Source organism: Eulemur rufifrons, chromosome 8 (genome assembly GCF_041146395.1).
Source record: "Eulemur rufifrons isolate Redbay chromosome 8, OSU_ERuf_1, whole genome shotgun sequence".
NCBI classification, from domain to species: Eukaryota; Metazoa; Chordata; class Mammalia; order Primates; family Lemuridae; genus Eulemur; species Eulemur rufifrons.
The window spans coordinates 81,748,490-81,770,998 of NC_090990.1; the positions used below are offsets into that span (position 1 = coordinate 81,748,490).

General features: G+C 33.9%; 1 protein-coding gene across 2 annotated transcripts in view; it reads left to right on the plus strand.

The window, feature by feature from the left end:
• Positions 1-22,509, plus strand: part of FIRRM (FIGNL1 interacting regulator of recombination and mitosis) — a 44,300-nt gene that overhangs the window by 4,699 nt on the left and 17,092 nt on the right. Inside the window, exons 4-16 of one of the 2 annotated variants that reach the window (XM_069478318.1) lie at positions 1,250-1,354; positions 1,829-1,969; positions 3,013-3,178; positions 4,489-4,573; positions 6,242-6,380; positions 13,111-13,191; positions 14,147-14,211; positions 17,260-17,408; positions 17,675-17,804; positions 18,954-19,140; positions 20,008-20,090; positions 20,445-20,496; positions 21,801-21,890. In XM_069478318.1, the coding sequence (XP_069334419.1) occupies positions 1,250-1,354; positions 1,829-1,969; positions 3,013-3,178; positions 4,489-4,573; positions 6,242-6,380; positions 13,111-13,191; positions 14,147-14,211; positions 17,260-17,408; positions 17,675-17,804; positions 18,954-19,140; positions 20,008-20,090; positions 20,445-20,496; positions 21,801-21,890 (1,473 nt within the window). Of the gene's footprint in view, positions 1-1,249; positions 1,355-1,828; positions 1,970-3,012; positions 3,331-4,488; positions 4,574-6,241; positions 6,381-13,110; positions 13,192-14,146; positions 14,212-17,259; positions 17,409-17,674; positions 17,805-18,953; positions 19,141-20,007; positions 20,091-20,444; positions 20,497-21,800; positions 21,891-22,509 lie in introns of those variants that run through there. The other variant, XM_069478319.1, reaches the window with a different exon arrangement.

Here is a 22,509-nt window from a genome sequence, read left to right on the forward strand (position 1 = left end):
TTACCAATTGAATTTAAATTATTTGTAGTTAATTTTAAATATTCTTGTGTTTGAAAGCTATTAAATGAAACTTTGGATAGGTGATAAAGTTATTTAAGCCTTATTTTATCTTCTCTGTAGTATTTGTCAATAATTGTTATATTTCAGTGTCTGGAAAAATGGAGCTAAAATTTATTAAAGAAGTCTTAGAATTAAAAAAGCAGAAATATTGGTAAAATCAAATAACTAAGAGAAAACACTAAATTCACAGACTACATTACTACTTTTTACATATATATAGTATACTTTTTGTCTAAAAAGGACAGTCATACTTTTTTTCAATGGAGGGAACTAAAGTTATTTTGGTACCAAAATGAAACAGATTTATTTGTGATAACTTCTCTCTTATTGAAATCGATATCTAAGTTTAGCTTTTAAACAGATAATCATCAAAATTTTTTTTCCTCATAGTCACTTGATTATTCTCTATCTGAAAAGTTTCTTAGAATTTGTTGTTGTCCACCAGAAAAAGATCCAGGCATTATACAGATGAAAACAGGATGTTGAACATTACCAGGCTTATGGGAAACAATATCTTCTTTACATTGTGATGTTGACTGTGTTGTTATTCTTATAATGTTTAGCCCATTTAAATTGTTTAGAAAGATCTGAATGTTAAGATCTTAGGATGGCTAACTTTTAACGGACAAAAGGCTTAGTTGTGAGGTCACATATTGTACCCCTAATCCAGGAAGGGTATCTTGGTCACAAAGGGGAGCTGGTTAGAATGTAAGCAAATAGATTTAGTACAAATTCATTACTACTTCTAGAAAATACCCTTATAAATGCCCATATGAATATTGATTGGTCAAGACAGTCATCTTTTATCATGCAAAAAGTAGTACTTATATTTATTTCATTCCCCAAAAATGAAGTTTGAGTGAGTTTTTTTTAAATTAATGCTATAAAATAGATTCAAACCACAGAAATGGAAAATAAATCAATTTCTGTCTGAGGCTTTTTAAAAAAAATTTTTTTTTTTAAATTTTTGAGCGGTCCTATGAGGCTTTTTTTTTTTTTTTTTAAAGGGATTGTATTGTAAAAATACTTTTTATATATACTTTTTACTTAATTCGGTGTAATTGTTAGTCTAGACAATATCCTATGGGTGTTACTAAATGCAAAATCAAATAATCCTATTGTGTTTTTTTTTAAAGATTTATTTTCTAGTGATTTTTATTCCTATTTATAACCTGATTCGTTTTCACAGACTATGAAATTATTTGATGACATGGTGTATGAATTAACCAGTCAAGCCAGCGGACTTTCAAGCCAAAATTTAGAAATCCAGACCACTCTAAGGAATATTTTACAAGTAAGTCAAATGTATTAGAAAGGAGGAGAGAGAAGGAGCTTAAAGTGTGAGAATTTTTATACCGTTATTGATTTGTCATGTATTCTTTATGTAATGGCTTAGTGCTGGAATTAAATTTATAGATTTAAAGATATAAATACAGAAACATGAATTCTGAATTTTTTTATACAATTTCTTGCTGAGTAAATATCTAAACTCTTATAAGAAAACAAATCATGAAGATAGCATGCCCCACCTATAATTTCAAGGCACATGTGTATAACACCTGCCACGTGCTTTGAAGTTTGGGTTAGGATTCCAAATGACTAGATAGTTGTTTCAATATTTGTAGTTCTGATAGACTGAAGTTCGTGAAAAGAAGACCAAGGTGTCTGGTTTGTTCACTGCTGTATCCCTAGCACCCAGCATACTGTCTGATACCTTTTCAGTGCACAAAAAATATATTCTGAATGAAACTTCTTTCCTTATTTCCAGACAATGGTGCAACTCTTAGGAGCTCTTACAGGATGTGTTCAGCATGTCTGTGCTACACAGGAATCCATCATTCTAGAAAATATTCATAGTCTCCCTTCCTCAGTCCTTCATGTAATCAAAAGTACATTTGTACATTGTAAGGTGAGTAAAGGTCCAAGTATACTCTCAATGGCATAGAATCAAGGGCAAAAGGGCTGAGTAAAGTTGTGTTTGTGCAAGATTTTACATTTTAGCCTATATTATAGGAGTAGACAGACTTTCCAAAGAACCAGGAGTATGTGTATAAATAATTATTTCAAAATAAGTGGTTATAAGGAAGGCATAAAAAGTGGCCCCTTGTTTTATCCTATTTCTCCTGTAAAAAGAAAAGTGATAAGGACTTAGGTTGAGACAGAGTGATCCTGAAATTGTTCTGTCATATGGCATTGGTGGATCAATAATCAGTCACCTTAATCATTAGGTGCCAGACTTCCTTTTATAAAAGGAAGTTAACAGGCCAGGTGGGGTGGTGCATGCCTGTAATTCCAGCACTTTGGGAGGCCAAGGGAGGATTGCTTAAGACCAGGAGTTCAAGACCAGACTGAGAAACACAGTGAGACCCTGTGTCTAAAAAAATAAATTAGCTGTGCATGATGTCATGTACCTGTAGTTCCAGCTACCTGGGAGGATCACTTGAGCCCAAGAATTTGAGGCTGCATTGAGCTATGATCATACCACTGGACTCCAGCCTGGGTGACAGAGTGAGACCCTGTCTCTGAAAATAAATAAATAAATACAGGGAAGTTAATCCTTATTTAGTCCATCTCTACATTCCAGAGGCAGCTTTAAGGCACAAAAGCTGGCCTAGAATTTGTGGGACCTAGGAAGTTTTAGTGTTTGTTAGGTGAATGAAAATCACTAATTAATGCTTCTCTTTGGTGACTGGGTGCTAAAATATCATGCCCCTGACCTTATATATTATCTCCTTTTTAGTTCTAGCACAGTCATGGAAGTTAGGAATCATATTTTATTCATGCTTGCATCTCTCCAGTTATACTATGTATAATGGATGTTCAGTAAACATTTGTTTAATGAATGAATATATGATTCAGTAAATTTATGATCGCTAATGGTATGAGTTAAAGTAAATTTGGCTGTTGAGCTTTTTATGATTTGTTTTTTCTCACATTTTTATTTGTGATCAGAATAGTGAATCTGTGTATTCTGGGCGCTTACACCTAGTTTCAGACCTTCTCCAGGCTCTTTTCAAGGAGGCCTATTCTCTTCAAAAGCAGCTAATGGAGCTACTGGATATGGTTTGCATGGACTCTTTAGTAGATGAGAATGATGGTATTTTGAATATGGTAATGGGTAAGTGAAGAAAACTTTCTGCTTAGTATATGGTGTGTATGATGATTATAAATCATACATCAGTTAAAATTGTTTTTAATGAGTCATGTTATCTTCTTAATCATTATACATAAAAAAATAATTTAAATCTTACCAGATAAATTTTTAACCTTTTAAATTTTGGAATTTTCAAAATTGATTTTTGGTGCCTTAACTTTGATTTGCATATTCAGTTAATGTTCATAGTAGGTAATTTCCCCACAACAGTGAATAAAGTATGCAGTATGCAGCTTTCTTTGTGTACCCTCTAAAGTTGCCCATATTCTGAGACAGTAGGTTTCAGAATTTTTAACCATAACCCATAGTAAGAAATGCAGTTTACATGACCGAGAGTTTGAGAAACAATAATGTTTAAGGGCAAAGTTTGTGTTCTTAACTTTTGTATAAAAAGAGTAAGCTGGTTTTGTATAGTGTATCAGGAACTTACTGCTCTGTAACAGACCATCCCAAAATCTATTGGCTTAAAACAACCACTATTTTATTTCATGATTCTCTGAGTTTTCAGATTAGGGCAGGATCAACTAAGACAACTTTCTTTGTTCCCCATGGTGCACCCGGCTCACTCATGTGTTTGTGGTCAATGATTTCACTCATGTCTGGCTGTTGGCAGAGGCAGGAGTACTGAGAAAGCCATGCATGTCATCCAGTAGACCACCCTTGCTCAGTCACCTGATGGTGGTCTCAGGATTTCCAAGAGCAGCAAGAGAGGGCAAGTCCCAATATGCAAGCACTTTTCAAGACTCTGCTTGCCTCAATTTTATCATTGTTCCCTTGGTCAAAGCAAGTGATAGGACTCAGCCCAGAGTCAATGTGGAAAAGTATGGATTCAGAAAGGGCAGTTAATGTGGTGGCCATTTTTACAAATAATCTACCAGAGGCAGAGTAAAAGCCTTGCATGAATACTGTGTAAATTAGTTTTAATTCTTCTCAGTTAGCTTTCTTTTCTAGCAGTTTATTTTGTCAATTTGAATTAGAATTATATCTGTAGAATATTTGAATTATAATAAGGCACAACTTTTATTCCAGTGAACATTTTTAGTTTTATTCAGGTCATAGGGTGGGTGTAAACTTTAAAAGTTAATTTTCTGTAATTTATAAAAACCATAAATCAAAAGCATTAATTTCAATAATTATTTGATGCAGTCATTTTCAAGCTGCATTGCCTATGTTAATTCAATCAAATGTTGAAATTATTTAGTGGCTACTTTTAAATATAGGACAAACTCTATGACATTTGAATGCCTTAATATGTTTATTACCTTTCTTTGTAGTTATTCATTCATTATTGGATATTTGCTCTGTTATTTCCAGTATGGACCATGCATTTCATGCCAATACTTGGAAGTTTATAATTAAGTAAGTTTGTTTTTTAGTTTTTACTTTTTATAATGTTTTCCACATCCCAAGTCTTAATTATTCACGTTTCCTTAGATTGCATTTGAAACACTTTGTGAGTATGTTGACTGACACTGCTGTTTGATAATCCAGATATCTTAAATATAGCTCCCAAACCAGATTGGGCTTCTTTATCCTACTCCCTCTAAAATTAAAAAAAAAGTTCTACCTAGTTAGCTGGTACTCCTGAACTAACGGGTCATGGGCCAGACTAGACCTTAACCTTTTGCCTGCTGCTACTATTGTTTAACCAACTACCAAGTATCCTATTTCTAGGTTTAGATAAATTAGTAATTATAATTAGAGTTGAATATAATTGCTTCATTATGTACTTTTAAGTTATTCAAGCTTAATTCCACTTTCTGAAACTGAAGCATTATGAAGGGCTAGTAGGGAGAGTACCCATAGCATTTATCAGCTTCTTTGAAGTGGGAGATGTGGTTGAGATGTAAAAATGGTTAAGAACCTCTACTTCATACACATGCATTACTGGTCAGTGTAAGACCTTCAAGTCGTAGCTGCTTTTCTTGCACCACCAGGACATTAAGTTGCCAACAAGTAATAGTGCAGCAATTAAGAGTGTTGCCTCAGAGCCATGATGCATGTGCTTGTATTTATTTTGAAATCACTCCTTCTGAACCTTTGGGCAATTTGGTTAATTTCTCTGAACCTTTTATTGCTCATATGAAAATGGAAATAATTATAGCATCTTGATAAGGGTTATAGTCAGAGTTGAGTTCATCAATGTGAAATGCTTGGAACTGTGCATGACATATAGTGAGTGCTCAATGAATTAGCCACATCTCCATCATTATCATTGAATATCTTCTACTCTTGCCCCCTTCCAATTCATTTTCGACACAGCATTCAGAATAATCTTTTAAAAAAGTAAATCAGATCATGTCACTCTACTGCTTAAAGTCTATCCCATTTTACTAAGAGCAACAACCTAATCCTCTTTGGACTCTGTCTCCTTTACCAGCCTATCTCATGCTGTTCTCTCCCTGTCCTTTGTTCCTCAAACATCCCAAACTCTCCTGTCCCAGAGTCTTTTCATGTCTTTTTCCCTAGGATGCTTCTCTCCCCTACTCTGCACCTTGCTAACTCCTGCATATCTTTCAGTTGTCAGCTTAAGTGTTGAATCTTCATGATAGCACTCTTTGACATCCTTACCCTAAGAATAAGTTAGATTTGGTCTCTCTATTGTAGTACCTTAGACTTTTCCATCTTAGCATTAATCACAGCTGTTAATTATTCTTGCAGTTATTTAATGTTCTTTCTCATGCTAGACCACAAGTTCCATGCAGATAGAGCAGGGATTGTATCTGTTTGATTTACTTCTTTATTCGAAGGGCCTAGCAGAGTACCTGACACATAGTAAGAATTCAATTAATGTTTTACTCAGAGAAATAAAAAATTAGCAACTTATTTAAACAAACATAACTGCTTCAGAGGTAAAGTTGGCATATCTTAGTTATATCATGTCTAATATATTAATATATGATTCCTTGTGATTTTTTAAAAATGTTCTATAAAGTAGATATTTTTATGGTACTAAATTACGTGATGTGAAATGCTTGGAACTGTGTTACTTGTGGTGATTGTATTATTTTCTTTTTATTCATTTAGGCAGAGTCTTAAGCACCAGTCCGTTATAAGGAGCCAGTTGAAACACAAAGATATAATTAGTAGCTTGTGTGAAGATATTCTTTTCTCCTTCCATTCCTGTTTACAGTTAGCTGAGCAGATGACCCAGTCAGATGCACAGGTAAAATAGCACTCTAAACAGCAACTCTTATTTTTCTTGGCAATTATTAAATCTCGTTTGAATGTCTGGATCAGTCTATTTAAGAGGATTTTAACTAATTTCATTTGGGCTTTTACTAGATCTTTCAGATACTTTACAGCCCATAATTACTTTTCACCCAGAACGTTGCATTAGACTCCTAACTGCTCTCATTGCCTCTAGAATCTACCTGTCCTACCTCTTTACATTCTAACTGGTTGGTTAAGGCATCTTCCTTAGAATCCTTTCATTCTTTTCTGCCCTAGAACAAAAATCTAATTCCTTTGTCCCATATTTATTTAAGGTCTTCCTAATATAGCCATAGTCAACCTTTCTGTCTTTTCTTTGCCAATGCATTGCAACTGTTAGTGATAAAAATGTGCTTGTGTGTGTGTATGTGTGTGTGTATGTATTAGTCTTTTAAAATTGGTATATACTTATGTTTATTTTGATTTTGAAAAGTTGTAGTGTTGAATTGCCGTCCCCTTCATGAAATACAGATCATGTTCTAAAAATTTGTTTGTAATATGATTTTTGGGAATTATAGCTCATTTTCCTCCAGCCATGTTATACATAGTACCTTTTGTCCTCAGAGTAGCCTTCTAATTTTATTTAACTCATAATAGCCCTAAACTATACAATTTATGATACTCAGGACCTAATGGTTTATGTATAATGTTAATGGGAAAATGAATGTTTCTGCTTAGAATAGCAATAACACAGCCCATCATGTTGTAGATCTATAAGCTGATACAAGGAATTCCTTTGTACCTGTGCTCTTCCCTGTGGTTGCTGTGGGTGTGGAGGTGTAGGGATTCATCCAAGTCCTAAAACTGGTAGCATCTCCTGGAGCAGGTATGCTCTGGAAGAATAGACCCTAGAGAAGGGAAGAACATCAAAAAGGAGCTCTGAAGGTGGTAAGAAGGAAGTGAGGAGTAGCTTTAGGAAGGGGCTAACCTGTTTTTTCTTGCTTTTCTTTATCTCTTGTCCATCCTCCATGTACATCCCTCCATTTTCTCTTTTCTTTTTTGTCCCCACGTCCTTCATGTATACTTTCTGATTCCCCTCACCTTGCTAAAAGGAAGAGTTTGGTTGGATATCCTATATCAATGGCAGGATAAACGATTCACCTTTATCCTACACATCCATATCTTCAACCCCAACCCCTTCCTTTTTCGATTTCCTTCCTCCTTATCTTGACAGACTCCTCAGCTAATACTTGGAGATTAAAATTAGAGATTCCTGGACAGGAGTTAAGATGAGGAAAGCTAAGCAACAGTATAGTTTATAGTAGCAAGAGAAAAGAAAGTCTGGACGTGGCTAACCAGGGTGGCTATTTGTATGTAAAGTGTATCAGTTCAGCTTATGTAAACTGTTTGCATATGAAAATCAGATAATTTAAATTGTAAATTCTCCTAATTGTCCTAGAAAGTGCTCATGTTTTTACTCATTTGTGCAAATTTGGGACTGATAAGTGTGACCAGTGCTGCTCACTGTCCACTGCCTGAAATGGAACTTTGAGAGGGACCGCATAGTTTTTCTAGTCTTAACTCGAAATTCTTACTAGCAACGCCCTCTGCTGTTCACTACTGATATTTATTTAGGAATCAAACTACAGTACTAAAATTTTCCAAGTAGTTTTCTCCTTCTGTTTTAGTCCATTCGGGCTGCTATAACAAAATATCTTAAATTGGATAATTTATAAATAATAGAAATTTATTTCTTACAGTTTTAGAGGCTGGGAAGTCCAAGATCAAGGTGCTACCAGATCAGTGGTTTGCACCTCAGAGATGGCACCTTCTTGCTGCATTCTCACTTGGTGGAAGGGGCAAAGCAGCTCCTTTGAGCCTCTTTTATAAGGGCACTCATCCTATTCATGAGGTCAGAGTCCTCATGACTTAATCACTTCCCCAAAAACCCTGCTTCTTAACACGTTAACTGCCATATGAGTTGTATTTAACTCACATTATTTTTGAGCCAGGGGCCTCGTGAAGCATAGGTAAGTTATGTCTCTTCACCTTGGGAGTCACAAGAACTGTTTTTCAAGTTGCATACGCACAGAAAACGATAAAAAACCCTCCAATTTTTTATTAAATTAGAAAAGATCATTTTGTTTTCAAAGTTTTTATTCTATTTTCATAGTAAAACACTGTGGCCCCAAGGAAAAAAATTTTTCTCTAGTGTGGCAGTGTGTTTTTACTATTACATTGGTATTAGGTTCCAATATATGACTTTTGGATATATGACCTACATTCACACTATAACATCTTGTATTCAAAAATGTCAAAATAAAGCTGCTAGATTTAATTAATAGTATGCTATATAGGGAGGCATATGGATGTATTAGTCTCTATATTAGTTTCCTGGGACTTCCATGACAAATTGCCACAAACTGGGTAACTTAAAAATAGAAATTTGTTCTCTCATGTTTCTAGAGGCAAAAATCCACACTGTGTCAACAAGGCCATGTTCTCCCAAACTCTGTTTCATATCTTTCTCTTAGCTTCTGGTGTCACTGGAAATCCTTGGCTTCCAGCTATATAGCTCCAGTCTCTGCCTTTGTTATCACATGATGTTCTCTCCCTGTGTCTTCACATCATCTTTTTATATGAACAGCAGTCATATCGATTAAGGGCACACTTTGTCTAGTATGACTTTATCTTATTTACGTCCACAATGAATGACCCTTTTTCCAAATAAGGTCATATTCTGAAGTATTGGGAGTTAGGACTTCAACATATCTTTTTGGGGGACACAGTTCAACCCATAACAGACCCTAAAATTGATAAGATATTTATTCTCCATTAAGACTTGAATTTGGTTTCAAAAATATTAAAAAATGTATTAGATTTTTTTATCATATAGTTTTTTAGCCACCAATTATTTAGTTTTTCTGTAAACAAACATAGGGAAATTTATTTGTACAGCGCTTAGATATAATTTAATTTCCATAGTAATTCTTACTTTTGTTTATATAACGCTTTTAGAAATTTACATTATTCAGAAAGGAAACATACACTGTTATATCCATTGCCTGCACTTAGACTTATTGCCTACTACCTTTAGATTTATCAGTATTTTAATTATTTAAAGAAAGAAAGAATGGGTGCTCATATTTTAAAACATTGAAGAATGGTCTTCCTTACTTATATTCCCATCCCTTTTTTGTTGGCACTGAGATGCAAGCTTTGTTTTAGACAGTTGAGTAAATCAAGATAGGACTGTTAACGTACTTGTGTTATTCACTCTCCTTTTTTTTTTTTTTTTTTTTAGAGACAGAGTCTCGCTCTTTGCTCTTTTGCCCTGGCTTGAGTGAGTGCCTTGGTGTCAGACTAGCTCACAGCAACCTTAAACTCCCGGGCTTAAGCAATCCTTCTGCCTCAGCCTCCCGAGTAGCTGGGACTACAGGCATGCGCCACCATCCATGCCCAGCTAATTTTTTCTATATATTTTTAGTTGTCCAGATAATTTCTTTCTATTTTTTTTAGTAGAGACGGGGTCTTGCTCTTGCTCAGGCTGATATCGAACTCCTAACCTCGAGCGATCCTCCTGCCTTGGCCTCCCAGAGTTCTAGGATTACAGGCATGAGCCACCGCGCCCCGACTATTCACTCGCTTTTTGAAAATGTCAGAAGCTCTAGATTTCATTAGTTGTATGCTATTTAGTAATGAAGTGAAATTAAAGTCTTCAACCAAATCTTGTATAATTTCCCCTTGAATCAGAGGGAAAAATTTAAGCAAACTGATAATAAGTTGTATGTCACCATTCATTAATTCATTTAACAAGTATTTAATCTGTGCCAGAAAATGTACTAGATGTTAAATTAGTCATTTCTTTGCCTTCAACAACTTAGAGTCTAGCTGAGAAGATAATTAAACTGGTAATTATAGAATAATGTGGTCTTTGGAGGACTGAGTGTTCGCTCATGAGAGTAGAAGGTAGATACCCAATCATGAAGTCAGGGGAGATTTCTTATGGTGATATGATATCTGTGTTGAATAAAATTTATTATAACGTCAGTGTAGATTCATCTTTAGTCTTTGTACTTTTAAACTTGTATAGCATTATGTAAGAGAGTTCATGTCCATAATTATCAAAGAAAGGTGAATTTTCATCTTCCTTATTTCTGCTGAGGAAAATTGACTTTTCACATATTTTAATAAAGGACAAAATGAAGGGTCATACTTAATTGATCATCCAATTCTGTTTTGATTGAGTTTAATTAAGGTTTTGCTATATTGGAAAAGAAATCAAATATAGTCAATTAACATTAAAGATACTTTCACATGAAATAATTCTCAAAATTAAAGACAATAATCTATATTTGACTTAATTTTGTGGTGCTAATTTAATACCATTTGTATTATAGTGTGTATTACACATTTGGGTGACAGAATAACCAATATTTATTGAGCTAAGTTGCTTAAGTGTCAGACACTGTTTAAACCTCACAAGAATCCTATTATTAGTCTCATTATAGATGAGGAAACTGGGCCATGGAGAGCTTTAATATTAATAACTTTCCCAAGATCATGTCATAGTTGTGGTAGGGCCAAGTCATTAAATCCAGTCAGGATGATTCCATAGCCCTCCCTGCATGCACATCGCTATTGACAGTACCCCCTGTTTTATCAATTTGCGAATGTACTACATAATCAGAAAACTCACACAACACAAATATTTAACGTGGAAAGTGAAATCTTACTTTCATCTGTTAGAACCACAGGAAAGGTTTTGATTTATTTTGGGTGTGGGGGCAAATATTAACATATAACATATTTTATTATAAAAATATGCAGCATATTTTTATAATAAAATATGTTATATGTATTATTTTGCAACTTGATTTTTTACTTAACAATCTGTCTTAGGACTTTCTGTGTCCATGAAGTTATCATTCTTTTTAATGGCTGTGTGGCATTACGGTTTATGAATATGTCATAAATTTACAGTTGACCCTTGTACATGGGTTTGAACTGTGCAGGTCCACTTAAATATTATTTTCAATGAATATATTGGAAAATTTTTTGGAGATTTGCAACAATTTGAAAAAACTTGCAAATGAACTGAATGGCCTAGAAATATTGAAAAAATTAAGAAAAAGTTAAATGTCATGAATGTATGAAATATATGTAGATGCTAGTCAGTTTTATCATTTATCATAAAATATACACAAATCCTTTATAAAAAGTTAAAATTATCAAAACTAATGCACACACACACTTGCCATACATGACGCCATTCACAGCTGAGAGAAACGTAAACGAACATAAAGTTGCTGCATTTAATCATAACTACATAAAATTAACTTAGCACATACTGTACTGCTGTAATAATTTCACAGGCACCTTCTGCTCCAATTTTGGTAGGCTCAAGTGTTGGGATCTGCTTAAAATGCCATGTGATGCTAATCATCTCCATGTGAGCAGTTTGTCTCTTCAGTAAATTGCGAATCATAGTAAAAAGTGATCTCGTGGTTCTTGAGTATTTCCATCATAATTAGTGCAGTACTGTAAACCTTGAATAACACCATGGATCCATATTAAATGCCACTAGTGATGCTGGAAGTGCTCCCAATAATCAGAAAAAAGTCATGACATTTCAAGAGAAAGTTGAATTGTTTGATATGTGCCGTAGATTGAGGTCTGCAGCTTTGGTTGCCCACCATTTCAGATAGATGATTCATTTTATAAACAGACACTGTAAATTTACAGTATTGATCGATACAGTACAGTATGTAAATTTATTGTGTTTTATGATTTTCTTAATATTTTCTGTAGTTTATTATAAGAATACAATACATAATACATGTAGCAAACAAGATATATGTTACTGTTTATATTATTAGTATGGCTTCCAGGCAACAGTAGGCTATTAATAGTTAAGTTTTGGGGGAAGTCAAAAGTTATATGGGATTTTCTACTGCACTGGGGTACACACCCCTAATTCCAAGTTGCTCAAGGATCAACTGTATTTAACTGTTCTCTACATCATGGACACTCCTTTCATTTTGGTTTTCACTGTATAAAAAATGTTGCATTGGATACCCATGCTAGTATTTCTATAGAACATATTTCTAGAAATGGAATTATTAATCAAGGAATTTTAACACTTTAGCTTTTAATAACAATGAAAAGACTATTATTTTATGCTTCCACCAGTAGTAACAGAAAGTGCTTGTTACTCTACTTCCTCACCAGCTCAGATACATTATCAGTCTTTTTAATCTTTGCTAATCAAGTAACCCTCAATCTTTCTGCCTTCCAAAAGATATTTAATTAGATTGTAATCTGGATTTTTTTCAGTATTAATTTATTGGCAGTTTTTTTCTCTGATCTGCCTTTTCATGTCTTCTACCTGTTTTCTTTTATATATCATTCTTTTATTGATTTCTTTTGACTATCCTTTAACTTTATCCCATATAACAAAGAATAATAAGGTATGTCACATTCAAATCAACCAAGAAGGATCACCTCTTTTGCTGTTACACATTAAGATTTCTTTTTAGTAATGTAGATTTTAATTTTTTGAAATACCTCTATCATCATTTCTTGTTTGTATTTCTCCTAGAAACAATTCAGAGAAGAATTATGTTTTCTTAGAAAATTTTTATACTGTGTTTAAGAAGCCTTTTTAGAAAATACTCTCATAAGTTTAGCCAATTTCATATTCTTTTATTTATTATGCTCCCTTTTTTCTTTTTTTGGGACAGGATAATGCTGACTATAGATTATTCCAGAAAACACTCAAATTGTGTCGTTTTCTTGCCAATTCCCTTTTGCACTATACTAAGGTAAGGCTTTATATACATTACTTTGTTTAATTTTAGCCCTCTCAAAAACTTATCCCTATTTCGCAGAATAGAAAACTCAAGCTCGGATAGCACATATCAAGTCATATAGCTAGAAATCAGTAAGGCTAGGAGTACAGATGTGATTTCCCCATCCATTATGTTTAGGCTATCTCTTAGAAAATAAAAGAAATAGTTTTTATTGTGTTATAAGATACAAAAAAAACCTATGATCAAAAATTAAAAAAATTTTAAATTCCCCGGATAGAAAAGAATTGGTTTTTAGAGACAATGTTGCCTCCTAAACACCAAGCAAATACCATCCAGTGCCATTAGTGCACTTCCTGCAGCTTACCTCTCTACCGGAATACGCACTCTGCAAGCTGCAGGGAACCCAGTGTCAGAAGCAGCCAACTACTTTACGTGGCAGCTGCCCAGAAGGTCCAGTTCTGTCAACGCACTAAATAAGATGACAATGTGTCGGTAGCAGTATGCCAGCCAGGAAATTCTGACTATAATAAGCAGTCATTGGAGATCCTTATCTTTTCTTAAAAAGGATGAAGACAAGGTCAAAAACAAATTCAACATGGATAACAGTTTTTAAAAAATCATTACCATCTGTTACTGATAGTTTCTTTCACTGTTTGCTATAAGCCTTCTCTGCTCTTCTCTCCAAATAATCTGCCTTGACAATTTACCTGTTGGCTTCTTAATTATCACTACTATTCTGATGACTACCAAATATTCAGGTCTCTTTAGAATTGTGACAGTTTTAAAGGTTTAAACGTTGGTTACATAGAACAATGAGGCATACTTACTTAGCCTCATGCTCCTTTTCATTCTCAGGTAAGAATTTTTTTAATGGGGCACATCAAGGATTTATTTTATTTTGCATGCCTTTATGAGAAGGATATGTGTTAGAAGTATGCAAAGAATGAATAGAGTTGTTTTATTTTAGGAATTTCTTCCTTTCCTCTCTGATTGTTGTTGTACCTTGCACCATCTTTATCTTCAGGTACACAGGTAAGAAGAATGCCATATTGTTATTAAAATGTAACAATGCCATTTACACCATGCAAAGCTTAATTACATATTATTTTAAAAGAAAATATCAGGAATTTTTAGTAAATTTTTATCTGCTTGCTTAAAATAATTGGAAATTGAGGCTTTTGAAGGATAGATTTCATCTGAGTTTTACTTATCTTTTTGTTCTTAACTAGTACCTTATACATGAGTGATAAGTATCAATGGCAAAAAAGGTTGTATATACATGTATGTGTTTTATATTGGGATTGTTTTCTATCTTTATTAATTTTTATTTTACTTCTGCGAGGTTTAAGTCAAGTAGCAAACTCCATCTTAGAAAAAAAATAAATTACAGGAAGATATCATAATTTACATAGGGGCTAAGTGATATCTGAAATTGATGGTTGCCTCAGAAGAGCCCTAAATTTGACACTAAAACAGTTGGTTAGCTCATTTATTTAGCAGTCCTGTTATATTTCACTAATCCACTGAATCTCCTAGACCAGCAGTACCCAACCTTTTTGGCATCAGGGAACAGCTTCATGGAAGACAATTTTTCCACAGAAAGTGGGGATGCGGGGAGGGGTTTGGGATGGTTCAAGCACATTACATTTATTGTGTACTTTATTTCTATTATTATTACATTATTTCTATTACTACATTTGTATTATTATTGTCACTTGCCACTAACTGATAGGGTTTTGATATGAATCTGCAAGCAATTGACTTATGGTCTCTGTGCAGTCAAACCTCTCTGCTATGATAATCTGTATTTGCAGCCGCTCCCCAGCGCTAGCATTGCTGCCTCAGCTCCCCTCAGATCATCAGGTATTAGATTCTCATAGGAGCGTGCAACCTAGATCCCTCACATGCGCAGTTTACTGTAGGGTTCATGCTCCTATGAGAATCTAATGCTGCCACTGATCAGACAGGAGGCGGAGCTCAGGCGGTGATGCGAGCGATAGTGAGCAGCTATAAATACAGATGAAGCTTCCCTCACTTGCTCGCCCCTCACCTCCTGCTGTGCAGCCCCATTCCTAACAGGCCACAGACTGGTACCAGTCCACAGCCCGGGAATTGAGGACCACAGCCTTATACCACTTTCTCTCCTTTTTAAAGCTGTTCCCGTCAGATGTTTTGCCGCACTAGCTCGCTTCAAAACAGATCTTGTGAAAGTCATCAGTGACCTCCACATTGCTGCATCCAGTGGTCAATTTTAATCTTCATCTCATGTACCCTGTCAGTGGTGCTTGACCCTTCCTTTTGAACACATTTTCTGTTGGCTTCCAGGACACTTTTCCCTTTTGGTTCTCTTTCTAGTCTTATTAGCTGTACCTTCCCAGCCTTCTCAGCAGGTTCTTCTTCTTCTCCCCAGCTTCTTTAAGTTGGGTGTGCCCCAGCACTCAGTCCCCAAGCCTATTCTCCATCTACTGTCATTTAGTCTTAAGACTTTAAATTTATATCTCTCCCCTTTAATGTCTAGCTGCCAATCAGGACATCTGCACTTGAATTATCCCGAACTGAGCTGTTGATTTCCACCTATTCCATCCCCACCACCAACAAACTCTGCTTCTCTTGTAACTTCTTCATTTCAGTTTAAATTAACTTTGTTCTTCAAATTGATCAGGCCAGAAAACCTTGCCTCCTTAGCATAATCAGTAATATTACCTTCAGTATATATAGATACATATACACACACACACACAGGCAGAATCTAACCACTTCTCATCACCTGAACTGCTACTATCCAATCCTATCCACTATTATTTTCTTGCCTGGATTTTGCAAAAGAGCATCTCCTGTCTTTCTGCCCTTGCCTCTATTCTGTTCTCCACACAGTCACCAAAGTGAGTGATAGATCAGATCAGATCATGTGACTTTTCTACTCAAACCCTCAAATGACTTTCATCAATAGAACTTCTTGTCCACCTTTTCTTGTTCTATTTTTTCTCTATAACAATTAACATCAGCTATATTATGTATTTACTTGTTTATTAACTGACCCCTTTCATTAGAATGAAAACTCTGTAAAGACAGTGACTGTATATTCTATTGTATCACCCATTCCTGGAACAGTGTATGGCATATATACATGTGCACTTAATAAACATTTGTCAAATTATTTAATAATATATCATTTGTAAAAAGTAAATACTTGCATTGATGCTCAGTAGCTGTAGTTTAAGTCTACGGAATTTCATTACCTATATTTTATTTATATATGTCTTTCACCTTACTTAAAATTTAATGCTCAAAATAACTTAGAACCAATGTCACAAATGAAGAAACTGAGGCTCAGGGAGGTCAAATGAATGAACTAAGGTTACATAACTATATGATTGACAGATTGGTGATTTTTTTCATCACACCACAAAGACCTCACGTGTTTATCTTAAGTGTGTCCTTTTAAACTCCCTGCTAGACAGCATTTTCTCATGTATTGTCAAGTTTACTACAATTAACATGGCAAAAAATATTGAATACATATCTTATTTCAGATAGGTTTTGATTGAAGTTTAGTTTAAACCCCAGTTACTGAGACATTTCCATGAAAAAGTCTTTCCATCCTCTTTTAATGTTGGTTTACAGTTTATTTCTTGTAATGCTCTCACTTCTAAGAAACTGAGTATTAATTCATAGTAAATTCAGCAGTCTCCCTATTTCAAAACAACTTTTAATAGAAGTAGTTAAGGAAATTTGTCAGAAATAGAATTTTTTTAAATAGAGTTGATTTTAAGATTCATATTTTTACAGCATCTTTAAGGACACCATTGTCAACATGGTATTAAAATGCCTCAAAACAATACTAAAGATTTCTCCAAGATTATAAACTTTTCATTTAATAGAATTCTAGCCATGTTATTTAGTTCAAAGGACTTTATACAATTCTGGTGTCAATTTAGTACCTTGAATTTTGTTTTATAAAATGCATGCTACTTATTTTTTATATATTTTCATTATTAGAACATCAGTTTATAGTACTTACTATACCTAAAGCTAGAAGACAGCTATTAGTGAATTAATTTTTTTTCCTTGCTGTTCCAGCAAGTTTCCTCCAAGCCTATATGCTACCAGGATTTCTAAAGCACAACACGAGGAAATAGCAAGTACTTTCCTAGTGACACTGGATCCACTCATCAGTCAGTTGCTCACATTCCACCCCTTCGTGCAGGTGGTTTTGGACAGTAACTTAGGTAAGTTTCAAAGCAGAATTAATGTTAAATCATCTCCTATAAATTATGACGGGTTAGAGACACAGTGATTTTCCCTAACATGGTCACCTTTCTTAGAATTTTTAAATTTTTATTTAAACTGTCTTTTCTTGAAACATATTTCTCATTTAAAAAAACTATTCCTCTAATTTCTTTATATATCATAATCATATTTCTGCTGAAAATATTTAGAGTTTGTTTTTACAAATTTATTGTAACTTAATTAATGTGTTTTTATTATCTGTAAGACTTGCCATGTGAACTACAGTTCCCACAGTGTCTGCTCCTAGTGGTTGTCATGGATAAGCTGCCTTCTCAGCCTGAGGATGTGCAAACCCTGTGGTGCACAGAAAACCAGGTCTCAGAAGCTACAACCAGGTAGTAAACATTTTGTTTATATCCAATTATATTACTCGTGATTTAGAATGCTCTCTTGTTTGGAATGGTCTTGAAATTAAGTGTTTTGTTTTATGTCAGATATTCTAGTTAATATTTTGTTTCCATGAGAAGTGTGCTTTGTTAAAAAAATAGTTATTGTGTAGATCTCATGTATACATTGCTACTTTATAAAAATAGATAAATATAAGATATATAAATCTATCAGATGTTAAAATTTTTAATTTTGCTCAGTATTTACTGCCTAATGGTCAGCATTATAAACATTGTAATAGAGTAACATTTAAAAATAAGTGCTGATAAATAAAATGCTAGATACTAAAAGGTATCTCTTGGGAAATTTCACTTGTAATCATACTCCTTGCCAACACGGTAGTCGAGGCTCTAGTTTCTTCCTCCCTGGATTATTCTGTATTATAATTTTTCACTCCTTCTGTTAGCCCATTCTATGTACCACTACGGGGTTAGTCTTCCTAAACTTGGTTCTGAGTTTTCTATTCTTCTGCTTAAAAACTGAAGCATGATGTCAGAACTCTTCAGCTTTGTGTTTAAAACCCATCCCATTCTGTTGCCATCTTCTACTTTCATTCATTTTCAACACATATACTTTGCCTCTGTCAGACTTGTTATTTATGTCTGTCTTTTATTCATGTTTTATGTTCTTTACCTATTTGTATCTTGGCTATTTTTAATTTGTTATTTAAATCCTCTATGAAAGTTTTTCCAACCATTTCCATCTTAAAATGACCCCTCCCTATCTTAACTATAATACTTATTTTCTGTTTTACATGTAATATCTAATTTTGCTATTTTAGTTTCAGGTTTTTTAAAGAACTTTATCTTTGACTTTGTGTAACTTCGTACTGTGATAAACAGTTGGTAAATAATGAAAAAAATATGTCCAGGAAAATTCTTCTCCTTTAAGGAATGTCTTTGACAGTGAATATATTTATTTTTATGTATACATACATTTTTATGTATACATATATTCCAACATATTGGAAACTATTGTTGATTATACCTCTAGAGACATTTTGCTTTTCTAAAATAATCTTCCATGTGACATATTATTATATCTGCTAATATGAAATGTTATTAATTTTGGGTTCAATGTTCTCATTTTTCCCACAGGGTGTCTCTACTCAAAGCCCTTTTCAACAGTTTTGAGCAGTGTTCTGGTGAACTCTCTCTACCTGTTCATTTACAGGGAGTAAAGAGTAAAGGGCAAGCTGAAGTGGCTGTCACCTTGTATCAGCATGTTTGTGTTCACCTGTGTTCATTTATTGCTTCCTTTGATCCCTCACTGTTTCCTGAACTGGTAAGCCTGTTACTTGCTGGGCTATGCCAAGGTTACACTTTTGCTTTCTTTTCATTGAAATTGTGGTTCACATACAGAAGAAAGAGTGGGAATAGTTACTGTATATTCCTTTGTATGTCATTCTCTCAGATTATACACTTTATTCATCTTTTTACTCAATCGTGTCCTAGAAAATGACAATGTTAGATTCCTATAGTATTTAGATCTGATATTTGGCTAAAATATTTGAGAAACATTTTGGGTGAGGAGGTATGGAAAGACAGTGTGAGAAGCGGAAAAATGTGTAGTATTTTACCTAATTAAGTTTCATAAAGGAAAGAAGTAAATAGTCGTGCGTAGTACCAAGTCTCTTATAGATCTTAGACATAATGTAGATTTTGTTTTTTAGTGGAGTTGGATTAGAAAAGATGTTGAGAAAATTCTAGGAAAAAATTCCAAGAATGCACATAAGGATCAGTATCATTTAAGATATTACACAATGTGTGATATACAGTACATATTAAATATTATATGTGAATAAAGGCAGAAAGAAAAGTATAAGTGTATATGTTATTTATGTTGCTTTAAGGATTTCAGGCCACTTAGAGAATATTTGTGGATCTTAGTAGTGTTTGAGTTACTACATTTAAAACCATGTGTGAATCTCTATGACCTACTACAGTGTTTAACATACAGTAGGTGCTCAATAAATATTGAGGGCCTGGCCGTGCATGTTCTTTAAGATGCTGTAAAGTACAGCCTTCCCACTAAGGATCTGTTGTTTGGATTCTGATAATGCTTTATTTTATTTTGAGAAATGTAATATAAATGATAATTTATTATAAACATTTAGCATTTACATAAATCAACCTTTCTGTTTCTCATTAGGATGCTGCTCTGTTGAATGCGGTACTCAGTGCTGATATGATCACCTCTTTGTTAGCTATGGACGCATGGTGTTTCCTTGCTCGGTACAACATACTTGGTTTTTTGGTGTTTGGACTAGTTACTAGTAGTGACTGACAGTAAATGATTTTATGATAGTAAATAGAAACATTGTGTTGCAATAATTCTTTAATAATCACCAAAATGGTTTAATTTCACATAGCACTAAATTAGGAAACAGGATTCTGTCTTCCCTTTCTTTGGTTCAAGCCAATAGACAAGTATTGCTTGGGGGGGTTTGTATGTTGTGATGTTCCTTGGCCATGGAAATAAGGGCAGTTTTTATGTTCTCATCGGAATATTTAGTGCTTTATGAAAGTTAATCTCCTTGTATTTCTGAGTAATTGTATATACCTGATTGCCTTCTCTTTATATCGCAGATATGGGACTGCTGAACTCTGTGCACACCATGTCACCATAGTGGCTCATCTGGTGAGTAGAATTACAAGGCCTGAAATACTCACTTTCCATGCATGTCCTTTGGAGGTATGATAATCTTGAAGAATGTAAATAGCAACAGGAAAAATAATGTAACTAAATTGTTTTGACAGTTTCTTTGCTCTGTATAAATTCTGATGCTTTTAACTAAAAAAGCATCTAAAAAATTATCACACTAAAAAACTATCAGTGTGAAAGTGGGGAAATTTTCTCATTTTCCAAAATTTTGTAGAGTGTCAGTAATTGTTCTGGGAAAGACTAGGTTAATTGAGAATAAATTTAAATTGAATGCAAAGTAGAAAATAAGAAGAGTTACTTATGATGCTGTTGGCCAAGAGTTCATCTCTTTCTCCCTCTTTTTAACATGACAAACTGACTTGTGATTTTGTTCTGTTTTTTTTTTAGTTAGGGTGATTTGAGAGGGACTAAGTTTGATAATGATAGATGCCTTTGACAAAAGAAGTAATGTTTTATGAATGGATATAAAGAAAAAATGATTAAAAATGATTTTTTAAAATCTTTTCAACATTAACTTTTTTTGCTTTTAAATTTTGAGATGTTTGATGTGTGTTTCATGTAAAATGATTATTACCTGTTTGTTAGGTATTTTTGTCCCTGGCCTTTGATAAAGATCTTCGAGTGTATACACCCTTTGTTTCGTAGTAGAGTTACTATGCCATATATTTCCTGATTTACCTTTTAAGGATTTTACAGACCAAATTCAGTGAGGTGTGTGATAACCTGAACAGCTGACAATTACCCACTTTACTAAATCCTTAACACCTCTTGCACTAAAGAGATAGTGATTTTTATGTTAGGTGTTTTATGTCTCAGGTTTCCTTTAACTAAAAGCTCTCCTAGTCATGATAAAAATGGATTCCAGGATTGAATGATAGATAGTACATTATGATAAGAATTGATAAAATTGAGTTTTAAAATTTTTTAATAAAGCTTCCATCTTGGAGTTACATCCACCTCTGCACTATTATGCTTAGATCTTTAAAAGTTCTATGAATTGTCTTTGAGTAGGAAGATTAACATACCAAGTTATCATCAAAATGAAAATTAGGAATAGAAATTACAAGCGTCGTTTTTAGTTATAATGTTGAAATTTCTTTCTCATTATAAAAGTAATTAGATTCATTGAAGAAAAAAAACTAAAAGCCAGAAATTAAAAGTTAACATTATGTATAATCTTATCCCCCAGAAAGAGCTGCTATTAATATTTTGGCTTATTCCTTTATATAAACTAATCTTAAATTAATCATCAATCTTTCCTCTCTCTTATCTCTTCCTAGATAAAATCATGCCCTGGAGAATGTTATCAGCTCATCAACCTATCAATACTGTTGAAACGTCTCTTTTTCTTCATGGCCCCACCCCATCAGGCAAGGATAACATCTATGTCACCGTGTTCACTTCAGGCAGCTGCTGAGAATTGGATTCAGACCTTTTCCCCCCTAACTTATTGTAAAGTTAAATGTTGGCATGATCTGAGCACAATTTTTTAACATATTGATTGCTTTCTTATTTCGTTTAGCTGGGTATAGACTTTGATGTCCTTATTTTAAGTTACAAATAATTATTCTAATTCCATCTTCCTGAAATGTATATTTCCCTGAAGTATGTTTTTCATATATTTGAGATATATGAAATGAAATGGTTCTATATCCCCTTTTAACTTGTTTTAAAAGAGCTATAATATTATTTATGCTCTTAATGATATCTTCTATTTTTTCCTAGTGAATAAGTTGAACTTTTAGGGGAAGTTGCAAGTATGATTTGCAATTAAAGCCTTAGTTGTTTGCTATTATTAGGAAAACAAGCTCTGCCATGATACAGGAGAATCTCTGCTTACATGAACATGTATGGCCTAATGCAGTCCCTCAGACTGGCCACATTGGAACTCCTGTAGGAGATTTTTAAAAAATATAGGTTCCTGGACTCTAACCTGTGAATGGAGTGGGTATGGAGTAGTGGATATGAAATGAGGCTCAGTAATTTTTC